This window comes from Oncorhynchus mykiss, chromosome 1 (assembly GCF_013265735.2).
Source record: "Oncorhynchus mykiss isolate Arlee chromosome 1, USDA_OmykA_1.1, whole genome shotgun sequence".
Lineage (NCBI taxonomy): Eukaryota > Metazoa > Chordata > Actinopteri > Salmoniformes > Salmonidae > Oncorhynchus > Oncorhynchus mykiss.
In genome coordinates, this window is record NC_048565.1 from 68,384,195 (window position 1) to 68,409,258 (window position 25,064).

General features: G+C 42.9%; 3 protein-coding genes across 3 annotated transcripts in view; 2 read left to right on the forward strand and 1 right to left on the reverse strand.

The window, feature by feature from the left end:
• fbxw4 (F-box and WD repeat domain containing 4) overlaps positions 1–12,207 on the forward strand; it is a 57,365-nt gene extending 45,158 nt beyond the window's left edge. Inside the window, exons 9-11 of the mRNA XM_036983599.1 lie at positions 8,981–9,083; positions 9,567–9,731; positions 11,403–12,207. Coding sequence (XP_036839494.1) covers positions 8,981–9,083; positions 9,567–9,731; positions 11,403–11,518 — 384 coding nt within the window. The 3' untranslated portion in view covers positions 11,519–12,207. The remainder of the gene's footprint in view (positions 1–8,980; positions 9,084–9,566; positions 9,732–11,402) is intronic.
• A 5,180-nt stretch (positions 12,208–17,387) lies between these two features.
• On the reverse strand, positions 17,388–20,532 carry cyp17a1 (cytochrome P450, family 17, subfamily A, polypeptide 1). Its single transcript, NM_001124747.1, is given in 7 exon segments — positions 17,388–18,362; positions 18,482–18,585; positions 18,678–19,066; positions 19,228–19,314; positions 19,418–19,647; positions 19,772–19,910; positions 20,171–20,532. Coding segments are annotated over 7 exon segments (1,545 nt in total). The 5' UTR covers positions 20,486–20,532; the 3' UTR covers positions 17,388–18,081.
• Positions 20,533–21,302: 770 nt separating this feature from the next.
• Positions 21,303–24,094, forward strand: borcs7 (BLOC-1 related complex subunit 7). The gene is made up of 5 exons (XM_021599833.2): positions 21,303–21,481; positions 21,909–21,971; positions 22,090–22,133; positions 22,304–22,324; positions 22,437–24,094. Exons 1-5 carry the CDS (start codon positions 21,350–21,352, stop codon positions 22,486–22,488), a joined length of 312 nt encoding a protein of 103 aa, XP_021455508.1. The 5' UTR covers positions 21,303–21,349; the 3' UTR covers positions 22,489–24,094.
• Positions 24,095–25,064: the final 970 nt, after the last annotated feature.

Below are 25,064 nucleotides of genomic sequence, written 5' to 3' on the forward strand. Positions count from 1 at the left end.
CGACCGCAAGGCACTGCAGAGGGTAGTGCGTACGGCCCAATACATCACTGGAGCCAAGCTTCCTGCCATCCAGGACCTCCATACCTGGCGGTGTCAGAGGAAGGCCATAACAATTGTCAAAGACTCAAGCCACCCTAGTCATAGACTGTTCTCTCTGCTATTGCATGGCAAGCGGTACCGGAGTGCCAAGTCTAGGTCCAAGAGGCTTCTAAACAACTTCTACCCGCAAGCCATAAGACTCCTGAACATCTAATCAAATGGCTACCCAGACTATTTGCAGTGCCCCCCTCCCCCTTCTACACTACTCTGTTATTATCTATGCATAGTGACTTTAATAACTCTACCTACATGTACATATTACCTCAATTACCTCGACACCGGTGCCCCTTCACATTGACTCTGTATCGGTACCCCCTGTAGATAGTCCCGCTATTGTTATTTACTGCTGCTCTTTAATTATTTGTTATTTTTATCTCTTACTTTCTTTGGTAGGGAATATGTTTTTATATTTGGTGTGTCATCATAGTGGTCTCTGACTTGTGGTCAGACTCGCTCAGGTGGAACAAACTTAAATTTGCACCTTTTTCAATGCTGATTTGAATGTCATTGATAAAACATAGAGGTGTCAAAGATTTTTTTCCACAAACATCCTTTCTGAATTTAAAAGTATCCTCGAAGTAATCATTTAGTTTTTTTCAAAAGCATCTGTATTCTGATTACAATATTTTTTACTGGTAACGTAAAGGATTACAGTTACCATCTTTTGTAATCCGATACTCCCCAACCCCACTTAATACAGTTATTTTATCATAGGAGTGGCAAAAAAGCTGCTTGTGCATTGATAAGCAAGCAATATCCACAGTCGAAATACAGATAGAGCTAGAATGTGAAGCTAACTGCAGCTGGCTAGCTTTAGAAAACATTGAGCAGATCTAGCTCTTCGTAGCTCTTCTTCGTAGTATACCCCTCGGGTCTGGCCAGCGTGTTTCAGTAATAGCCTATACAGGAGTGAGGCTAATCTAAATTCAGGGCTGCTTGGCAGTCGTTGTTGTGATTGCGTGACATCTACTTGTCAAATCTGCAGTTGCGATTTTCGAGGCTGCAATTAAAATTGAGACTACATAGGTCAGACATGGGAGTGTCGGTTAGGGTGTACGTGTGTCTATGTGAGACTGTGAAAGAAGGGGCTTGGGTCTTAAACTGGCCTCGGTTGCCCTGTTTACTTGCATTCCCTGGCACCATATTGGGGGTCTATATCCAGAGGGGTTCTGTTGCATTTAAATCAAGACCTCTTTTGGGTTGCTGCTCACTCTGTTGCTGCTCACTCTCTTTTGGGTTGCTGCTCACTCTGTGCTGCTGGCTACTCAACTACAAGTCATTTTGAGTGCACCATACAACAATGCTGCATTCAACCACTCCAGTGATCCATGCAGTGCAAAAAAAGGAAAAGCTCAACACAAAATTCTTCCTGACTGGCCCTCCTTTGGTCGCCTCCCTCCTCTTCCTCTCTCCTGCATATTTTGTTGGGTTTGTTATCCCAGCCGAGGGCATTGATGAGACCATGGCATTGTTGCTGGAAATTACACAGGTATGCTAGCACAGGGCATTTCCATCTGAAAGGACCCATGAGCACCAACATGTGAAGTTCATAGGAGTATGTCAAATTGGGTGTCAAATGAAAGCTAAGAGTTCATCTTTTTGAGAAATTAAGGGAAATATACATTTTTCAAAAATGTTCTGTCCTAAAAATTGGGAATTAACAAAGGCTTTGATTTCTGGTCAAATAGATGGAAAAGGGGGTTTAGAAAACATCTACCAGAAAAAGTCTTACAAGGTATTTGAAATACATCAAAACACAATAATGTTGAAGTAAAGACCCCTGCCAACTAAAATCAACACATATTTAGTTTTGAAGAAATTATTTGTCTTCTGTAAGTTTAAGAAACCTTGGCTTCCTTGTGCCAAAACCAAATATATTTTCTAATTTCTCTCCCTCATGAGGAGGGAGAATAATGGAAGTTCACAGAAGTAGCAAGTAATGGTAGACCTACCAATAAGTTAGTGTTTTTGCTGATATCAAGTGTGTTTAGACATCTTTAAGTGATTAAAAAAGGAATTGAAAAATCAGTAATGGAATTACTGCAATTTAATTGGCTACAATGGCATGTTCAGCTCATAACTGTTTTTTTTCTCTTTCTGTCATCTGGTGGTCAAAGCAAGACTGAACTGTCTGGACAACCCCCACCTGCCTCTCTATCGCTCCCCTGCTCTCTTTTTCACAATGATCTCTTTCTCTCCAGTTAATGTCACCTCTCCTGGCTCTTACTGACACCTATCACAACACCTACCAGTCACCCTCTTCACATTTAATATAACAAGCACTCTCACCCACTGAACACCGACCAACACCAGACGTCCATAGACGTTGAAAAGTAGTTGAAATGTTGTCATTCACCCTGGCCGGATCAAATCTGAACCAATCATAGACGTTTATGTTTCCCAAGTTTGGTCAGCACAGTAGAGTACAGTAGAGAAAAAACACACACACTTTAACACACATACTCTAAAACACACACACACATTATTCTTTGTAATATAATATTCTAATGGAGCAATGTAAATTTGTATAATGCTCAATGTTGGACGCCAGGAAGAGTAGCTGCTGCCTTGGTAACAGCTAATGGGGATCCTAAAACTAAGTACAGTAACGTCACAATAGAGAAAAGCAGAGAACAGTAAAGTGCAGTACAGCACAGTAGAGTAGAGCACACTAGAGTATAGTATAAGGTACCGTACTCTACTGTGATGTCCAAACTTGTGACATAGATGTCCATGATTGTTTCAGACTTGGTCTGGTCTGGACCAAACAGATTAGGTCTTGTTTGGAGGCGGAGCTCTTTACAATAATAGCCAGGATGTAGACTAACTGCCCAGGACCCGGTTTCCAATAGCAATGGAATTGAGGCTTACAATTTTTTGATGATGCATCTGTTTCCCTAAACACCACACAGAGAGAACGGTCGCTAGTGCGTTGTTGGAGCGTGTGTTGATAGGATATGAAGAAAGGATCTAACAATTCCTTAACATTATAATTATTTCACAATACAGACGATGGATTAGCTCCTGAAGTAATATGACCACCGATGGCTGCAAATATTGAGGTGGCTTATTCTAATGCTTACCCGATAAAAATGCACTAAATCACAGCACATTATTGAGCACGTTAGGCTACACATCATGAAATATGTTGAGATAAATTACAGACAGTACTCTACAAGTAGCAAAATAGAACTCAATTGAATGAACATTAAATGTATTTCAATATGATTGATGTTTATATTTTAATGCTGTGATCTCGGTTTTCATTTGAAGCATATTTTTAGGTAGCTTGTTTGTATCAATTGCAAAGACATTGGCAACTTTGTATTTGTAGTCGACTTTGTTCTGCAGTTCTACTTCATACCTTTCAGACCATCAGTACGGTTGAAAGTATGGATTATATCCCTCCCACTCTGCGTAGGTCACAGTGGGAGCACGACCATGCACGGTTTCTTATTTCTTCTCGCAAAATTGCGAAAATGTACTGCATCTTCCCAAGTCCCGTTAGGGTAAACTTAACTCTATGCAAGTTGTGTGTACTGTCAGTCTGTCACCAACAGCCTGTGGGTTAGAGTGCAAGATTCGCCCTCCAAGGCTGTGTGACAGCTCTCCCCTACCTATCCCTTTTTACTGGAGGATGCCGGGCTTCCTTGTCTTGTGCTGACTTAGCCCACCAGCTAGCGTATGTATTAGCCACCGTACTCCGGTGCTAACCTTGTCAAGATATCCTCCACTGCTGCGCTCGTTATAGAGGCCACCGGGCACTAGTTCTCCTTCAACTACTTAAAACTCTAACTGTTCACTTCCCTATATAACCACATCCAGGAAGGTTGTTAGCCTAGCCAGCTATAAAACATGAGATTCGCATAGCCGTATTCTGAGGTCATGACAACGATGATGAAACTGATCCACATTTTGAGAGCATCATCGTCCCTACAACACCACCTGCTACGAGGCATTCTGACAGAGTCCAATGCCAGTTTTGATGACTTACTACTTACTGCACAACAATGTCAGATGGCTCAGCAAAGACACGGTTTTGGAATGCATTCAGGAGGAAATCAAAGCTTATTAGAGCAAAAGAGTGACATTGGCAACTCCGTTTTCTGAGTTTGGAAACATTTTTGACAGACATTACATCACACCTTAATCAACTGAATGTTAAGCTGCGGGGACGGGACAACACAGCGTGTGATATGATAACAGCAGTCCGGACTTTCCAAAATAAATTTGAGTTTTTCAAAAATGATCTCCAGAGAGAACTTGTCCACTTCCCCAATTTTCTGATGCAAACATAGGAAGACAAAGATGTTCCCAACAATGTTGATTTCATCCTGAAGCTGATGGATAACTTCACGGCTCGCTTTGATGACTTCAGTGTTGGAAGAGAAGTGCTTCTGCTCATCCAGAACCCCTTCTTGGTCACAAATGTTACAAAGTTGTCAGAAGAAGCTAAATAGATCTTCAGATGGATAGATGTTGCATCACAGCAAATGGAGTTGATTGAGCTGCAAGAAAATGTGGCTTTAAAGGAGCAGGCTGGTGATTGTGACCCTGTCACTTTCTGGGGAAATATGGTACCTGTAGCTGATGTCCCTGTTCTCAAGAAACTGGCACTATACATCCTGACCATGTTTGGCTCCACATACAGCGGTGAATCCGCCTACTCCACAATGAACTTTATTAAAAACAAATACCCCACCAGGTTCACCAATGAACACCTGCACCGGTGTCTCAGAGTTGCTTTCACACCATTTGTTCCAAAGTTCACAGCATTGGCAGGAGGCAGTGTTCTTGGGCTGAGTGGGAGAAAACAAGGATGTCATTGAGGTAGACGAAAACGAACCGGTTCAACATGTCGTGGAGAACGTCATTAACCAGGGCCTGGAACACAGCAGGGGCGTTGGTAAGAGCAAATGGCATGACCAGTAATTTGTAGTGGCCCTAGGCCACGTTGAAGGCAGTCTTCCACTAGTCCCCTGCCCGTTTCCGCTCCAGATGGTAGGCGTTCCGCAGGTCCAACTTGGAGAAAACGGTGGCGACCAGGGCGGCTCGAAGGCCAAGGCGATGAGTGGTAGTGGGTAGCAGTTTTTCACTGTGATGTCATTGAAGCCTCGGTAGTCGATGCACTGGCGCAGGGTTTTGTCCTTCTTCTAAACAAAGAAGAACCCTGCGCCGGAAGGGGAGGCAGAAGGACGGATACACCCTGCAGCTAGGGAGTCCTCGATGTAGGTCTCAATTGCCTTGGTCTCCGGACGCGACAGAGAGTACAGTCGTCCCCGGGGCAGTGTGGTGCCTGGGAGAAGGTCGATCCCGGCATCATAGGGTTGGTGAAGAGGAAGTGAAGTGGCTAGGGCCTTACTGAAAACCTCCCGGAGGTCCTGGCACTCCGCAGGAATGGCGGAGAGGTCCAGGGCAACTTCTGATCCCACAGGAAGACATCCCGGGGGAAAAGCTCTGTATGGCCCACCAGAGTACTCGCCCCTTCTTGATGAACCTGGGTTTTTAATTGGCAGATAGCTAAGAAATGTCCCGTAGCTCCACAATATAGACAGCTCTGGGTATGGAGTCAGCGTAAGTGCTCAGCCGGAGTCAATCTAGTACTACCCAGGTGCATGGACACCGAAGGAGGCGAGTCAGCAGCCCTCTGTAATTCCCGAGAGAACTCGGGTGACGTTGGGTTCACTTGGACATGTAGACTTCAGGGGTCTCCGGGATTCCTCTGAGGCGAGGTGGGAATCAAGGGCGAACGAGGGCAACAGGGCACAGATTCCCTCTCCCTCCTACGTTCTCGAAGCCGCCCATCAATCCGGATGGTCAAGGCTATGATGGAGTCAAGGTCCATGGGCAGCTCCCGGGCTGCAAGCTAATCTTTGATCACCTCCGATAATCCGTGAAGGAACATGCGAACATTGCTTCCGTGCTCCAGGCACTCTCAGTCGCCAACGTGCGAAAATCCACTGCGTAGTCTGCTACACTACGGGCGTCTTGACGTAGCTGGTAGGGATGCAATGGTGCGCACCCTATGGTTCAATACTCACACGTGACCGCAGAATTACGATATGCCTGTCATTTTCCTATCATTTCCAAAAGTTGCTTATTGCACTGCAGACGTTGTATATTCAGATCCACAGAACTAGACACGCATATTGTGAACAGGCAAGGCAGACAACTGCTTGGGGCCCCAGGCCGTAAGTGGGCTCTTGAGGGCTGACAAACTTTACTCCACAGCAATGTCTCAAAATGTGGCAACCGCAGTGACCGCAACCCCCTCCACCTTAAACAACCAATGGATGATTTGCAATGACATCTCAGAAGGAAACCTCCCTAAAGGGGGCCCCATGAAGAGAGGGGAAACTCTCACCTCCAATGTGACAATGGCGAGCGCTAGCGAGACAGAGAGAAGCAAATTTGAAGAGGCACCGGCGCCTTTCAAATCTGCTGTGTGGGAACATTTTGGATTCAACGTTCAATACGATGACGAGGTTAAGAAGACCGTAAACAAAGAAAGTACAGTCTGCAAGCATTGCTTTGTTACTGTCGGCTACTCGAGTGGAAACACTTCTAACATGTTGTGTCATTTACTCGCCATCACCCAGCCGTATCCCTTGCAGGTGGACCTGGTGCAAGGAGAGTCCACTTGTTAGCGAAAACACAACAATCTCTCACTGCTGCCTTCCAATAATAATTTAACCAAGTTACAATGTCCCCTCCCACCCACATGTCAGCAGATAAGTAATTCCCAAACTCTATGAAACACCACAGAGAGAAATTGAAAACGAATTGACACAGACACCCTATCTAGCTCTCTCCACTGATAGTTGGACCTCCAGAGGGACTCAAAGCTACCTCACTGTGACGGTTCTCTATGTATTGGATTGGGAGATGAAGAGCTACGTGTTGCAAAAAGGGTGATGTGTTTATTTTGTTCCTTAAATATAAAGATAGTGAAACCATACCGTTACTGTGGCCCACAAAACGTGATACATACCGAACCATGGGCCACTGTACTGTTGCATCCCTAGTAGACGGAGCAGCTTACGAGCAGCCTCTCTCCCGGACAACGGAGAATCAAACACCTTCCGCACTTCCAACTCCTCCAGACTGAGGCAGGCGGCGGACTGTTGCTCCCACACCACCGTAGCCCAGGTGAGTGCCCCCCTGGACATCAGCGTTGAGATACGCTATCCTCGAACGGTCCGAGGGGAACGAAGAAGCGCGAAAATGAGGGAGCACTGGGAGAGAAAAGCCAGTGCTCCGGAGGAGGTAAGCGGGGTTCTCGGGACACTGGGGTAGGCTGGGAGATTACGGATGTGACCCGCTGCCCAGTAGGGAATCCGCGGAATTGCTCCAGCAATGTATCAAACTCCTGGTCATGGCGTTCCGCCAGGGTATGGAGTCCCGCCATAAGACATTGAAGTAACTCCTCGTGTCTTCCAATGGTGTCTCCTTGCAGGGAGACAGCATAGCGGAGCTGGTCTTAGTTTGCTGGGTCAGTCATGGCCAGTTCGTACTATCAGAACTCAGGATAAGACCCAGATGTAGACAGCTAGAGTCACAGATGTTTAGGGGGCAGGCAAAAGACAAGTTAAAGGCATGCAGAGGTCCGTAATCCTGGGCAGTCAGTAAGGTACAGAACAGCAGGCTCAGAGTCAGGACAGGCAGAGGTTTGTAACCGGGTCAGAGTCAGGCAGGTGTAGAATGGCAGGCAGAATGGTCAGAACCGGGAAAACTAGGAAACAGAACTTGAGAAAGCAGGGAGATGGGAAAACACGCTGGTAAGAAAAGACAAGACAAACTGGCAACAGAGAATACAGGTATAAATACACTGGGGATAATGAGGAAGATGGGTGACACCTGGATGGGGGTGGAGATAAGCACAAAGAGGTGAAACAGACCAGGTGTAATTCCTCTCATTAATGCAGGGCAAGGCCTAGCGTGACTTAAACACAAATATTGCATGGCCCACAGTGACGTTCTGTGCACTCAGATTATTAATTTCGTTCAACTCTCCTTTGTACTCCATAAAACATGCACTTAGTTTTATTTTAAAATATATAACATATTCAAGGCTCAAGGCTCAAAGTCTCAAGGTTCAATGGTTTTGTTCCTCAGCCATGTTGATGCAATGTTGCACATGTTTTTATTTGAAAGAAGTTGTAGTTCAGTCAAATTCTTAGTCTCATTTAATGCATTTAATGTATTTAATGTACATTTTATATAACAACATGTTTCCTAAGTCGTAGATGATTATGTTTATTACCACAGTGCCGAAAAAGGGCGATATCCATCCGGACCTTTGCCACCTAGGAAATTTGTGTCGCTGGACCTTCTCAAATAGTAGCTGAGTACCCCTGGTTTAGGGGGAAATACTCTGAGTTTTAATGATGCTCCTACGAATGTTCTAACATTGAACTTAGCCTTGAAATGCTGTTGGGAAATCTAATTTTATTTGTCACACGTACAGAATACAACAAGTGTGACTTTTACTGTGAAATACTTACTTACAAACCCTTTCCCAGCAATGCAGTTAAAAAGGTAGACAATTAACAAATAGATAAAAAGAAAATAGTAACACAATAAAATGTACTGGGCAACGAGGTAGTTGATAGATAGACTGATTGATTGAGGTAATATGTACATGATGGTTTGGTGGGTGACTGATTGAGGTAATACGTATATGTATGTAGGGGGTGAAAAGCAGAAAGTCCAGGTAGCCATTTAATTAACTGTCTTATGGCTTTGGGGTAGAAGCTGTTCAGGAGCCTTTCGGTCCCAGACTTAGCACTCCGATACCGCTTGCCGTGTGGTAAACCTGGTTCTCAATGTTAGAATGGAAAATCATGAATCAATGATGTGTGTTTCTGTGCTTTTCTTTTAGAGCAGGTTGGTGTGCCATGGAGACAACAACCAGAGTTATGTATGTGAATCAGACCACTGCTGTGGAGAGTCTCAGTGCTGCAGCTACTACTATGAGCTCTGGTGTGAGTTACAAGCTTCCTTCTCTCTGCTCCCCTTTCCCCCTTGTCTTTTCTCTCCCTGTACTATTCCATGTCTCCTCTCCTCCATACAGTGTATGCCTAACCAGAGTTATTTGTGTGAGCCTGTTGCTATCTCCTCTGTTCTGCTCTCCCCCTCTATCCTCTCCTCATATCGTATTCCCTGCCTATCCTCTGTCTCCATAGGTTGTGTAACTCTTAAATTAATACTGTGAGAGGGTAGCTCTAGTTGTTTACAGGCAGGGTTGTAGTCTCATGTTACTGGTGCAGTCCCTTTTTATAATAACTCAAGACTGACTGCATGGGCTTTAAAGGTACTGAGTCTGGAGCAGTTTTTCATTTGTTGTTTAGGCCTATGTTGCGCTCAACAAATGATCCTGAGCACTGAGGTGTGTGTGTCAGAGGTTTGAGACCTACAGATCTGTTGGAAATGGATGCTATTGCATTAACACGTAGCTCTGTTTTCAGGGTTCTGGTTGGTGTGGACTCTCATCATCATATTAATGTGCTGCTGTGTGTCTCAGCACCGGCGCTACAAGCAGAGCTTCCAGCAGCAGAGGCGACAGAATGAGATCAACCTCATTGTATACAGAGAGGCCCACAACAACACACAGCATCTCCCCCTCTATCTCAGTGAGTGCCCGTGTCTGTCTGTAGCATTTGTATGTGTGACACAGCACAATGACTATGGTACAATACATAGTACTATAGGCCTACATGTCAATATAATGTGTAAATACAGTACCAGTCAAAAGTTTGGACACTCACTCAAGGGTTTTTCATTCTATTTTAAAACTATTTTCTACATTGTAGAATAATAGCAAAGACATCAAAACTATGAAATAACACATATGGGATCATGTAGTAACCAAAAAAGTGTTCAACAAATCTAAATATATTTTAGATTCTTCAAAGTAGCCACCCAATTGCCTTGATGACAGCTTTGCATTCTCAACCAGCTCCATGAGGAATGCTTTTCCAACAGTCTTGAAGGAGTTCCCACAAGCTGAGCAACTTTTGGCAGTTTTTCCTTCACTCTGCGGTCCAACTCATCCCAAAACTTCTCAATTGGGTTGAGGTCGGGTGATTGTGGAGGCCAGGTCATCTGATGCAGCACTCCCAGTAAGCGCAAACCAGATGGGATGGTGTTTCGCTGCAGAATGCTGTGGTAGCCATGCTGGTTAAGTGTGCCATGAATTCTAAATAAATCACTGACAGTGCCACCAGCAAAGCACCAACACACCATCACACCTCCTACTCCATGCTTCACGGTGGGAACCACACATGCAGAGATTATCCGTTCACCTACTCTGCGTCTCACAAAGACACAGCGGTTGGACTCATCAGACCAAAGGACAGATTTGCACCGGTCTAATGTCCATTGCTCATGTTTCTTGGCCCAAGCTATTCTCTTCTTCTTATTGATATCCTTTAGTAGTGGTTTCTTTGCAGCAATTCGACCATGAAGGCCTGATTCACGTAGTCTCTGAACAGTTGATGTTGAGATGTGTCTGTTACTTGAACTCTGTGAGGCGCAATCTGAGGTGCAGTTAATTGCCAATTTCTGGAGCAGGTAACTCTAATGAACTTATCCTCTGCAGCAGAGGTAACTCTGGGTCTTCCTTTCCTGTGGCGGTTCTCACGAGAGCCAGTTTTTGCAACTGCAGTTCTTTACATTTTCCCTATTGACTGACCTTCATGTCTTAAAGTTATGATGGACTGTCGTTTCTCTTTGCTTATTATTTGAGCTGTTCTTGCCATAATATGGACTTAGTCTTTTACCAAATAGGGCTATCTTCCGCATACCAATCCTACCTTGTCACAACACAACTTATTGGCTCAAACGCATTAAGGAAATAAATACCATAAATTAACTTTTAACAAGGCACTCCTGTTAATTGACATGCATTCCAGGTGACTACCTCATGAAGCTGGGTAAGAGAATGCCAAGAGTGTGCAAAGCTCTCTTTAAGGCAAAGGGTGGCTACTTTGAAGAATCTCAAATATAAAATATATTTTGATTTGTTTAATTTAAATGCGGAAGACTTATTTCAGTTGAAGGTATTCAGTTGTACAACTGACTAGGTCTCCCCCTTTCCCTTTCCCTTAATACTTTTTTGGTTACTACATGATTCCATATGTGTTATTTCATAGTTTTGATGTCTTCACTATTATTCTACAATGTAGAAAATTGTACAAATAAAGAAAAAACATTGAATGAGTAGGTGTGTCCAAAGGATTGACTGGTACTGTATATCAAGACATTTCAATTAATATCCGCTCCTTCCCTTTCTCGTTGTATAGGATTCCTGCCTGACTACATGCTGCCAACCTATGAAGAGGTAGTTGACAGCACTGCCACTCCTCCCCCTCCCTACAGTCCCCCTCCAGTCAGCCTCTCTGTCCACCCAGCACCCTGACTGCCCTCATCCTTCCCCCAGACCACCACCACATACCCAGACACAACCCCCACTGCGGCCCCCCGTGTCTACACAGGGGGAGCATGGCAATGGTTTCCCTGACAACAATAACTCGGCGTTGGGCAGGTAACTGCGCTTTACAGGCGACTTGGCAATCGAGATGTGTGATAACCAGGAACTCTGGGAGGGAGGAGGAAGACACATGCTGGGAAGGGAGGAGGAAGAAAACATTTGTGATAGATGCAGACCCCAGATTCAGATCCACACAGACACCAATATACACACAGACACAGAGACTCAGAGTTGATCCCCCAAACCTGTGAGTGAGAGGTGTGTGTGTGTGCCTGTGAATGTGTCCCTCCTTAGAAGAAAGTAGCACAATGCTTGCATCACAATGTGCATTCCTCTGTAATGCAGCCGTGCCATATGTAGGCATATCTTAAGGTGGTGATGCACTGACCCTAAAAGCCTGGAGTCTCACTGCTGAGCCACACAAAGGCCAGTAGATTATAGAGTTCCTGTACAGTTCAAATGATGAATTTATGCCATGTCGAACTGAATAGAAACTAAAAGCAGGCTGGCACGGTTGAGAGCTTTGCTGGAGGTACAAATTGGTTTCATAGAACCGCTTTCAACACTGTAGACTTCCTCATTGGTTTTGGGTCGAATTCAGACATAACAGCGGCCTCTTGTGTTTATATATATATATATATATATATATATATATATATATATATATATATATATATATAATCGTTGATTTATTCAGACAAGACATAAATGACTAAATGAGATACACAGTCTAACATCAACATATGATGTAGGAAATTACACAACCGGAATGAACAAAGCAAGAGAGATGCGCCAAGAAGGATTACAAGGTATATTCTTATTTTTCAGTTTTAGATTAGCATGGAGCATCATCGTCTGACCTCATGTTAAAGAGACACCACGTTTATTGCACAAAAACTCACACACCTATGCAGTGCGGAGGTTAATGTTTGAAACGGTGAATATGACCGGTTTAATGTGTCTCGGTTATTGTAATGTGTCTTCAGAACTCCCTTTTACTAAGGAATCACGAAGTCTTGTTACGTACCCTTTATGTAATATATTATATGATTGAATAGCCTACGCTTTGATTAATACTGTGTAGCCTTATTGGGAACTGGGTTTCACATACCTCTATAGAGTAGTAAAGCAGCTCCCAGAGGCCATGATTGTACTTCCGATGTGGTTTTATTTATTATTATTATATATATATATATATATATATATATATATATATATATATATATATATATATATTTATATATAACAATAATTCTCTAAAGAAAAGTAAAAGAACATTGACGTAATATATATATATAAAAACATTCACTACACATTAATTGAGTTTCAAAAGTTAAAATAAATAGAATAAGGTCAGGGGTTACAGTTGTATAAACCTATGGTAGTGTTGTAAGAATACAATGTTAAAAAAAAAATGTTTTTGACTAATTCTAGAGATTTTATAAAATATTGTATTTCAAGTAAAAATATATTGCATTTGGGAACAGATTTCCAATATGTGTTTTTGTGTAAACAACATTTACCAGAGAGAATGAAGAAATTAATTACTAATTCAGCAGTTTTGTTTTCATTTGAGTAATAACAATAACAATAACAACATTACATCTTTCATTGTAGATACATGGGTCTTATTAATGAAATTAAACATGTAATTACTTAACTCGCTCCAAAATAACTTCACAGAGTTTCCGATGTGGGTGTGGTAGCGAATCAACCTTTATTTGTATGAGAGGCGAAGCCCAACTTGGCCAAAAATCTGTCTTCTCCAGCAAGTTGCAATGTTTTGTTTCTTTCACAAAAGCGATGAGTTTTTGTATGGAGGTCAATGAGAGGCTATGTGAGTTTTATTTGATCAAAGTTTCGTAATGCTTAGGTTGTTACTAGTGTACTGATAAAAGTCGGTAGGACACGTGACATCTCGGCGACTTTGAGATAAAACACTTTCTATCGAAGTTATCTCAAGATTACTTTGCATATTCGTGACATGAACTTCTTTCTCCATTGAAAACAGGCGGTTGACGTCAACAACAATATTGAAAACTAAATTAAAATAATGAGATGTATCCACCAATCCAAATAGAGGAATAAGTTGCATACACACATTTAACAGATGTTATTGAGTGTGTAGCGAAAAGCTTGTGTTCCTAGCTCCAACAGTGCAGTCATATCTAACAATTCACAACAATACACAAATCTAAAAGTAAAAGAATGGAATTAGGAAATATATACATATTAGGACGAGCAAAGTCCAGAGTATAAATACAGTGTGTGTGTGTGTGTATATATATTACACAGTATATGTGTGATGGGATGTATAGACATTATGGACACTGTGGATAGAATATTTAGTGTATCTGTAGAATACGTAGGATAGAATAGTATACATACAGCAATTGTGGAATAGGATTGTATTGACTAGAATACAGTATATACATATGAAATGAGTAAAGCAGTTTAAAGTGACCAGTGTTCCATTATTAAAGTGACAGTGTTCCATGTCTATGTACATTGGGCAGCAGTCTCTAAGGTGCAGGGTTGAGTAACCAGGTGGTAGTCAACTAGTGACAGTGACTAAGTTCAGCGCAGGGTACTGGGTGGAGGCCGGCTAGTGATGGCTATTTAACAGTCTGATGGCCCTGAGATAGAAGCAGTTTTTCAGTCTCTCATCCCAGCTTTGATGCACCTGTAATGACCTGGCCTTCTGGATGATAGCGGAATGAACAGGCCGTGGCTTGGGTGGTTGGTGTCCTTGATTATCTTTTTGGCCTGCCTGTGACATCGGGTGCTGTAGATGTCCTGGAGGGTAGGCAGTGTGCCCCCGGTGATGCGTTGGGCAGACTGCACCACCCTCTGAAGAGCCCTGTGGTTGTGGACGGTGCAGTTGCCGTGCCAGGCGGTGATACAGCCCGACAGGATGCTCTCATTGTTGCATCTGTGAAAGTTTGTGAGGGTCTTAGGGGATTTCTTCAGCCTCCTGAGGTTGAAGAGGCGCTGTTGCACCTTCATCACCACACTGTCTGTGTGGGTGGACCATTTCAGATTGTCTGTGATGACATCCTGTCAATGTGGATGTGGGCATGCGCCCTCTGCTGTCTCCACGATCAGCTCACTTGAGAAATACTGCACCAAACATCTTAGTTAGATGTAAAATGGCACAACTAAGTTTTCCTCTGCAAAAACGTCAAAATTAATGACAGATTTCTTGAGTTATCTTAGATTAATTCTGACTATTATGAGGAAGTGTATACTGGCTACGGCGTCTATACCATATGACAAATGAGCAACGGCTAGTCTCACTTTTACATATGCAAAGCTCTGAATGCAAAGCTCTGATTGTGGCATCCATAGACAGACCACTCTCCGCTGAGTCGGCAGAAAGCTGATGTTTCTGGTTTTCAGGGATACAGTATTTTCAACCTTACTGCTGTGACCCCTGAAAAACAAAAGTGAGGTGTCTCAAGTGTGCATGGCCAGAGCTCTATATAGACCATAATTATTGGCACCCTTGATAAATATGCTAATAATGAGCTATATTGTATGCTAAACTATAGGGTTCAAAATGATTGGCACCTCTGTTTTCAATACTCTAGCACCCTCCCCTTGCAAGGATAACAACACTGAGCCTTTTTATAATATGTTTTATGAGATTGGAGAATACATTGGGAGGGATCTTAGACCATCCAGAGTCTTTCCAGGTCCTTGATATCTGTCTGCTCTAATGGACGGCCTTCTTCAATTCAAACCACAGGTTTTCAATGGGGTTCAAGTCCAGAGACTGAGATGGCCATTGTGAAATGTTGATTATGTGGTCAATTAACCATTTCTTTGTGGATTTTGATGTGTGCTTGGGGTTATTGTCTTGCTGAAAGATCCACGTGTGGCCAAGTGCCCGCCTCCTGGCAGAAGCAAACAGGTTTTTATCTAAAATGTCCTGGTAAGTTACTGGGTAAAGTTAATTACAGTTGAAGTCTGAAGTTTACATACACCTTAGCCAAATACATTTAAACTCAGTTTTTCACAATTCCTGACATTTAATCCTAGTATAAATTCCCTGTATTAGGTTAGTTAGGATCACCACTTTATGTCAGAATAATAGTAGAGAGAATGATTTATTTCAGCTTTTGTTTCTTTTGTCACATTCCCAGTGGGTCAGAAGTTTACATACACTCAATTAGTATTTGGTAGCATTGCCTTTAAATTGTTGAACTTGGGTCAAACTTTTTGGGTAGCCTTCCACAAGCTTCCCACAAAAAGATGTGTGAATTTTGGCCCATTCCTCCTGACAGAGCTGGTGCGACTGAGTCAGGTTTGTAGGCCTCCTTGCTCGCACACGACTTTTCAGTTCTGCCCACAAATTTTCTATAGGATTGAGGTCAGGGCTTTGTGATGGCCACTCCAATACCTTGACGTTGTTGTTCTTAAGCCATTTTGCCACAACTTTGCAAGTATGTTTGGGGTCATTGTCCATTTGAAAGACCCATTTGCGACCAAGCTTTAACTTCCTGACTGATGTCTTGAGATGTTGCTTCAATATATCCACGTAATTTTCCGTCCTGATGATGCCATCTATTTTGTGAAGTGCACCAGTCCCTCCTGCAGCAAAGCACAAAGGAATTTCTTCCACCTCACAGAACTTGAGGTACGAACAAATTTCATGTTCCGGGGAAAGTATAAAAGATCGGTGAAGAATCCAGCTACGAACTGGTCCGTTTGTTACAACTTGGGGAAGCTCATGGGAGAGGGTGTGGCCACATTACCATAACGATGTTTATATAATAGCCTCAGATATAAGGTTTACATCTAATTGTTGTATAAGATGAATGAGTGAGTATGATACTGTTTGTAAAATTGTGTAATATGATTTTGGACTGTTTAATGAAGGAAAATCCAATTCCCTTTTGATTTGAGCTAAATCAGAGGACCGCCCCTGAGCCCAGTTAGGGTCAGGCATCCTGGGACAGTCCCTTTTCTGCAATTCCGAATAAAACCCAACTTTGAGAAATTATCACCAGACCATGTTTTTCTCCATTAGGAGGGGACAAAGGTTGCAGACCATTGCTGAATCTTTTAACCATACCACATGGTTAAACTCTTAGACTATCGATACCGACAGAATAAGAACAAGTCTTTGATATTAATTACTAGTCTGCAGCTAGGAATTCGGTTTCATTGAACGTGAAGAACGACAACCGCCAAAACATCCATTCTATAACGAATGAAGGAATGTCACTCTGAACAATCCACTCTAACCTCAACAGAGAGAGAGAGCGGGAGATAGAAGGACAATTCTACAAAAGAAACAACTTTTCACCAGCTATCAAGAGGACACACTGAGCGTAAATATATATATTGATTGTGTAGCCGATGTGAAATGACTAGCTAGTTAGAGGTGGTGCGCGCTAGTGGCGTTTCAATCAGTGACGTCAATTTTAGAAAAAGACCAATATATTTCTTCCAATTGAAGAAGCCATTCGTGCTAAATTGCATTTTGATCTTTTCCTCTTTGTTATCATCTGCTGAAGGAAATTGCAATTTATATTTCATTGATAATCTTTTGTACAAAAACTCAGTCAAATGAATAGATATTAAAGAATGCTGAATATGACATGTGCTTTATGCTGTTGACATTTATTTGTCAGTGAGGCCATTTTGTGAGTGTGTCTTACTTGGAATGACAGTATATTGTTAGGATGCCAGCGCCACTAAGGGGACTTCTCTGCAAGAATATGCTCTCACTTGGATTTTCTCTGTAGCTGGAAATACTGTGGTTAGTTTTATTGACCAAACATCAACAGAGTGCCATATGATTTTTTATTCATCACTGAAAGACAGTATTATGTAAAACAGTAGTAACGGAATACATTAGTACAGCTCATTAAGGCAAAAAAATATACAGCATTGTTCAACATCAATACAGTGAAAAATAGCAGTCATTACAAGGGCTGTCTCTGCGTAATGTATCACAACCTTAGTTCACGCCTGTTTCCATGTTCTATGGTGCATTCGAGAGCTCTCTGAAATGTGGAAATACGAGTTCCCGACTCCAAAATAGCCAGTACAATGCCCTCCAAGTCAATGCCCTCCAAGTTCCAAGTGAAAAACTCAGGCCAGAATGATGATACCTGAGTATCATCGAGTTCTGACGTTTCATCAATGACCTGTCACCTTTGCGACCAAAAGATGGTAAAACAATGCCTTTAGCTATGTGGATAAAGAAGCTACTTTGACCAATACAGTCTATGGTTTGACACATTGTCAGCTAGTTAACCAACTTATTATTAGCAACACTATCTTGCTTAGCGCTCTAGCTAAAAATCTAATTCATTGTAGAGTTGTACCAACCTCAAAAGCACTAGAACGCATTTATATCATCTTCACAACTTGACCAACTGGAGCTATGAGATTCCAAGGTCAATTCAAATGCACCACTATTAGTGTTTAAACATTAACACCCATGCATGTCATTCGTTAAGGGTGGAGGGGGGGGGGGTCTAAGAGGTCTGGAGATGGCTCTTCTCCCAGCCTGCTCTTGGTGTGGCATTGACCTTGTATTTGACCGGCTGGAGGACTACCCCAAACTTTCCTTCCAGGCTGGGCAGTGGCTGGCCCGGGGACACGGTCATAGTTAAACGCTGAAGGATCCAGGAGAGGAAGAGGAAGATCTCCATCTTAGCCAGCGCCTCTCCCAGACACACTCTCACCCCTGCCCCAAACGGCAAGTAGCTGGGCGAGGGGATGCACAGACCTGTCCCCTCCTCGTTCAGGAAGCGACCTGTGGAGACACAAGAGAGAAAGACTGAGACACAGAAAACTGAGGACACAGGGAGGACTGAGGACACTAATACACAGAGAATGAGGTATAAATAGTCTATTAACTTGAGACATTCTCACCAGGGTCAAACATCTCTGGGTTCTTCCACTCCTTCTCATCGTGATGCAGGGACCACAAGTTGATGATGATGCGAGCACCTTTCCTAACAGTGAACTTGCCAATACTGCAAATTAAATACATACAGAAACAGAACAGAGTGAACTTGCTATCAGTACAAAGAAACGTCTTTAGATCAAAACAGTAATGTGTGTGTACCTGGTGTCTGTTTGGGCTACATGGGGGATGAGTAGAGGGGCAACAGGCCGGATGCGTAGCACCTCTCTAATGGTGGCCTCCAGGTAGGGCAGGCTCCCCCTGTCACTGAGCTGGGGGGTTCTGTCTCCCCCCACCACACTGTCCAGTTCCTCCTGAATTCGCTGTTGTACCTGTGGATGGTGGATGAGGTAGGCAATTGCCCATTTTAGGACTGTTGACGTGGTTTCCACTCCGGCTCCAAATATGTCACCCACGGTCATGAGCAGGTGGTCTTCACTAAGGCCCACGGTCTCCATGGTGATCTCGGCAGTGTTGTTGTTCTCAGCACTGCGTTTGGCCCTTAGCAGGGCGTCCAGCAGGTCTCTCTGTTCATGATCGCTGTAGTCCGACTGTTGAGGAGCATAACGTAAAGCACGGCCATACACCATGGCCTGCTGCAACTGGTATTTCCCTGATATTCATAAAAAATGATGAGCTACAATAGATACTTTCATCTATATTCTATTTATATAGAGGAAAGTACCTACTGTACCTACCTGCTGTAGCCTACCTTGTGTTCCTCGTATTTTTTCTGAAGCAGCTTGTCTCTGATTGACACACACTGCTTTAGGAGACGCAGGTCTGCGTTGGGGAAGACCTAAGAGGGAGAAAATAAGACGTGTATAGAGGCACTGAGGAAACCTGAGAGATGTACTGGTCCATTCCATCCAGGGGGCTATAAACAACAAGTTGCACTGTACCTGTAGCCATGGGAAGATGTCCACCAGACTGTCCTTAGCGACCGTATCCACGATGCCCTGGCTGAACTGCAGCATGGCCTCAAACTCGGGGTCGCCGCGGCAATAGGAGGAGCTGAAGCAGAGAGAGCAGACCACGTTGGTGACAGCTCTTGTCAGCTCTGGGGACAAGTCCAACGATGCACTTCCTGACTCTCGCAGAGTGTCACACAGGGAGAGAGCTTCCCTACAGACTGGAGAGAGAGAGAGAGAGAGACAGAGACAGAGACAGAGAGGGTTTCTCAGTACACCTGAATCAAAGTGGTCAGATTCAACAACAAATTGTTATAATGGATATAAACTTTGTTTGGTACTCACTAATCTTCTCGATGGAGGCAGAGCCCTCACCAAACATACACAAGGCTCCATGCACTGTTTTACGATGAAATCTCCAAGTGGCACCGTAGTCTGCAAAGGCAATATCTTTACCGTCCCTCGTCAACAGGTCTGTGGTTACCTTGTTAAGAACAAATATTTTATTATGTAGGCTAGGAGAGCATAAGGAGTGAGAAATGCCAATCAATGATTATGTAACAAATGTTAACTGTAAAAATTCACTGCATTACACATGACATTTATTTTAATGTACATTTCAGGCACAATTATATCAATGTTATTATGCATCAAAGACAAGCAAATAAGTGATCAGGCTGATTTTAAATGGTCTCTGTCATATAGAATAGAATAAAACAAGTTCAAGAAAAAATAACCACTCACTGTTCTGGGTCTTCCTGCAAAGATTTTCCCCTTTTTAAGGAGGACCTCTTTGGCGTGCTGGTGGTGGTTGACAAGGATGACTGTGTGTGGGCCCATCATTAGAGAATAGGTATGTCCATACTTCTGCTGCAGCTTCTGGAAGAGGACATGCGGTGCCTGATTGCTTCGCAGGCTCAACAGGCTCCCGATGAGTGGGAACACGGGCAGGCTCGGAGGGCCCCCTCTGGTCTCCAGGGACCTTCGAAGTTTCACCTGCAAGAGCAGTAGACCCAGCCCGACCACAGAGAATACACACATGCACAAAAACCACGCCATGCTGTATGTTGGGCCGAGAGGGGCTGGCGTCGTTATCAGAGTGTCACTGAACTTCGATAGCAACAGCACTGAGGAGCAGAGGGGTTTTATACGGCTTCTTCAATGCCATACCTTGACCCTGCATATTTTAAGCTTAGATATCTCTAACAGCTCATGCCAATTTAAACAAGATACGCTTGTTTAACTTGGATTAATCCCACTAAAGATGTTTGATAAAATAATATATATTGTTGCAAATAGACTATAATAGGCTAACGAAATACAACAATTAATAAATGAATTAACTAACTGTTTAACAGTTTTTTAAACTGTTTTATGCATAAAGGAATGCCTATTATAGGCAAGAGACACCAATAGCCTAACCTTATAATGGCAATGGACTTTTGACAATTATTTTCTGGGGTTTCAAAGATGTTTTGGCTGTTTAAGAGTGGGCGTTTTCATGACTGTTTAAGAGTGGGCGTTTTCATGACAAGCTGCAATTCCGTAGTCATAACACTGCAATCACCAATAGAACAATGAGTCAGATGTTCACCGGATGTATAAATCTGAAGCATCCGGTTTGCGTTTCCAAGAGGAAGCCCAGTGCCCAGCAGTGGGAGAAGATGGCTTTCTCAAAACTAGAATTTGTTACGAACAGAGTGTACTAAGTTTTGTAGACTTTACCCTTTGCAAAAGTTTCAAAGTAGGCGTTTCCTGTTGGAAAATGTAAACACATCCATAGAATGTGCCAATAGGATCTTGCCAGCTAGTGCTTGGCTCTGCCCAACCCCAAGCTTGTCCTGCCCACTATGATTCATTTGCTGCGATTGGAAACGACACTGTGTGGTATATCTTGTTTGTTTATAAAACATCTTTGCTGCAATGGCTTCCGTGGAGTCGCAACCACGGTTTGGTCAATCTGTCAAAGGATTGTTGTCTGATAAAGTGGGCTCCTGCAGCGGGGATGTGATCGCCCTGACTCGCCAGGTGCTAAAGGGATCACGGAGTCAAGAGGTAAAGCTGGAAATCGATTAGCACCTTTTTGTGAGACCTTGCTGCATTTGGTTAGCCAGCTGGTTGCCCCACAACGACAGCTAACGTTAACTAGCTAGCAAGAAAAGCCATAGAATCGCTGACCAACTGATGTTAGCTAGCTAAGGTTATTGTGTCTAGCTAACGTTAACTAGTAAGTAAGGCTGGACAACGCTAGTGAGCTCATTTGTATAGCAGCTACATCACATGATGGGTGCATCTCAATATGCCCGACCCACTATCTAAATTCCTTTTGTCATTTTCTTAACTACTTCACTTGCCTCTTTCATTTATGTCTTGAACTATGGCTACCATTCTCACTGGTCCAGTTTCTTACTATATCTTTATGGAGGGAAGGGAGGTGAGGAAAGGAAGCCACTTTAAACTATTTACTCAATGTCTCTTTCAGCTTCTGGGACAGGCTGCGAGAAACATGGTCATTCAGGAGGACGCCATTCTGCACTCAGAGGATGTAAGTAGTACTGGGATCCAGGTCCACACTACAGTAGCTCAAGTAACAGGAACTGTGTTCACCCTGATCTAGCACTGATATTGTCGGACTTCAAAAACATAATTTGTTTGTTTTACAGAGTTTGAGAAAAATGTCCATCATCACCACCCATTTGCAATATCAGTAAGTTATCCCCAGTTTATTTTGGACAAGATAGACCAATGTGCATCCGGTAATCATGATAGTCAGAATTGATGCTCATGTGCCATTTGTTTATTGCTATGCTTGGATAATAAACATTCACTAGGGAGATGACTATCATACTTTACATGACTCTTTGTTTTATCTTCCAGACAAGAGGCCATCCAGAAGAAGTAAGTCAAAATATGAACTTTTTTTGTTAGTCGACCTGCATCACTGTCCAAATACAGTCACAACACTACTTGATGACGCAATCGACCATATCTCCCCTTGCTTTCTCCACAGTGTGGAACACTCCAAAAACCTTCAGGATCAACTGAGGCATTTACTGAAATGAAGTGTCTGCACTGAGACACTTAAATGAAAGACTATGAGCTGCTCCTGTCTGTGTTACCATGTTGCTTCTTCTGAGAAAATATGTGCAGACCCCCCCCCCCCCCCCCCCCCCCCCTTACAATGATCTCAAACTGTGTTTTTAATACACAATGAAATTAAACACAGACTACCCCTTGCTAATCAGAACTCTCAGGTATGTTGTGGTGGGCTGTCATTACAATTGCTTCACAGGAACCTAACCAGCTGAGCTAACAATGAAACAAATGTATAATTTTGTATAAAATAATCCAACAGGCTCCACATTACAATAATCACAGTACCCCCTGGTGCACTGTTAATTTATTTAGCCATTTAATCCGTTTTTGAAGAAAAATCACATTTTTCCACTGCTTTCATGTGTTTGAAACGAGAGCTTGAATAAAGTGTCCCACTCCACAGCAGTTGCTTTCCATTGGAGCACTGCGATTGGTTGGCCAAAACTCTGGGGCGGTGCTTGGCGAAGGGTACATTCTATCAGAATGTTCTCTAACATTGCACCTTCCTGATGTAGCCCCTGGCCTTTTGGACTGGAGGCTGCCTGGAAGTCTCCCCAGGTACATGCTGTTCTTAAGAATATGCATACCAGCATATGGTGCTGTTATCCTGCATATTAGTGACTCTTATTTATTAAAGCTCTACTCCAGTCTCCATTTTAGCTCATTTATCACATGATTTACTTAACAAAAGGCACATCTCAATTGGTGGCCTTTCCTCTTTTGGTCTTTATTCTTGCAAGCAAGGGGGAGGCCAATGACATCAGAAGGCACCATCATAACCAATGACCTACTCCATTGGAGATTCTTGTTTGGGCAAAGTACCATCCTCCCCTCTGTGACCCGGAAACCAATAAGTGGTTGAGGAGTGTGTCATTTCATTAGTAGGCAAACAGAATAGTGTCCTCCCCCGCCTACCTTTCATTGAGGATACTCGTGTATCCTACAACAGAAGAGTTTAGAAAATCTGCCACACCTTTGAATCAGCTTTTGTTTTGTCAGAGGAGAAAGATGCACACAAAAAAATATATATGTTACTCATTGTTTCACATCCGGCCGTGATTGGGAGTCCCATAGCGTGGTTCACAATTGGCCCAGTGTCGTCCAGGTTTGGCTGGGTTAGGCTGTCATTGTAAATAAGAATTTGTTCTTAACTGACTTGCCTAGTTAAATAAAGGTTAAATAAAATTTAAAGCAAGCGGTTTTCCATCCACATTAATTTTCCACGCCAACTCTCCTCGATTACCTTTGACCTTTAGCAAAAGGAGGTGAGAGGACGCAGGAGGTGAGGACATCTAATTGGGAAAAGGCCCATGAAGTTTGCACTTGTCTAAAAAACTTTTTTTTTACCCCTGTGTGTGTACATTATAATATTTATATGTGGGATATTGTTTTTCAACAGGAAAAGTTCTAAAAGTGTATACATCAGAATATTTTCCTTCACAGTAGGGCGGGGGGTCGGAATAATGTCATTTCAATATGAATAGTTTAATTTACACTGGATCTATAACATACTTAATATTGATTGACGTTAGCCTATTTACTGTGAAAATATTAAAGTCGATATTTTACCTATACATTTTGAAATCTGTATGTCCACATTGTAGCCATTGTATCGACATCTGGTAGTAAAATGTCTTACCTGTCCACTGTGTCTGCATTGTGACCAGATATCCTGGTCCCTCATATGCAAATGATTTTATTCTTTCAAAATAATATTTATTTTAAGACACATTGAAGCCATAAATCAATTGCATCACCTGTTGATGATTTTAAAGAGCTGGATAATGATGATTTAAATGGTTTTACTGTTCAGGCCTCTTCGATATCCAGACAAGCGCCATCTCCTAATCTACACCTGTAAAAATGTTGGTACAATCACAATGTGGACAAGATCAGGACAAAGGATGCATGTTAGAACCAGGTATAAATAGGGCTTTAGAGAGTACACAGGGTAGTAGTTAAGAGTTTGGATAAGGGATGAGAAGTCAATTCAATTTCAATAAGGAAGCATATCGTATTTAACCTTGATTAGCTTTCTAATAGTGGTATTAGAGCTAGCAGTCAGGGTACATTAGGTACATTGAAATGTGAGTGGTCTTTAAACTTCCTCAAACTTGGCATAAAAGAGGCTGCCATGGCAACAGTATCAGCAACCTTCGAAGGCTAAGCAGCTGGCTGTCCTAGACCGTGACCCTGAGCGTCGTCAAGGGGAGGTTTGCATCTCAATGACCTACTCTCACAAGGGCCAAGTAAAGTGTTGCAAGTCTCGTGTATTGTGCATGTGCTATATCATGCACACTAGGAAAGAAGTGGTGCGACTCGAGGGCTCTAGAGAGGTTGGCGTGTTGGGGACGAGCACTCCATTTGAGCTCCATGCAACTACTCCAGCCAAGATCTGGAACCTTGAGAATGTTCTTGCTGAGGGAAGAACAATGCCACTTTATCAGCCCCAAGGCCTGTCAGGCTGCAATGATTAATATGCACAGCGACCTCCTGTCACCTACCTCTATTATATAAAGGTTTGCTGAAGCAAATGTGCAGA

Coding starts and splice junctions, on each gene's coding strand:
- borcs7 (XM_021599833.2), top strand. CDS start 21,350: ATGGCTTCCGTGGAGTCGCAACCACGGTTTGGTCAATCTGTCAAAGGA. Junction 22,134..22,303: donor ACCACCCATTTGCAATATCA/GTAAGTTATCCC, acceptor TTTATCTTCCAG/ACAAGAGGCCATCCAGAAGA. Junction 22,325..22,436: donor CAAGAGGCCATCCAGAAGAA/GTAAGTCAAAAT, acceptor CTTTCTCCACAG/TGTGGAACACTCCAAAAACC.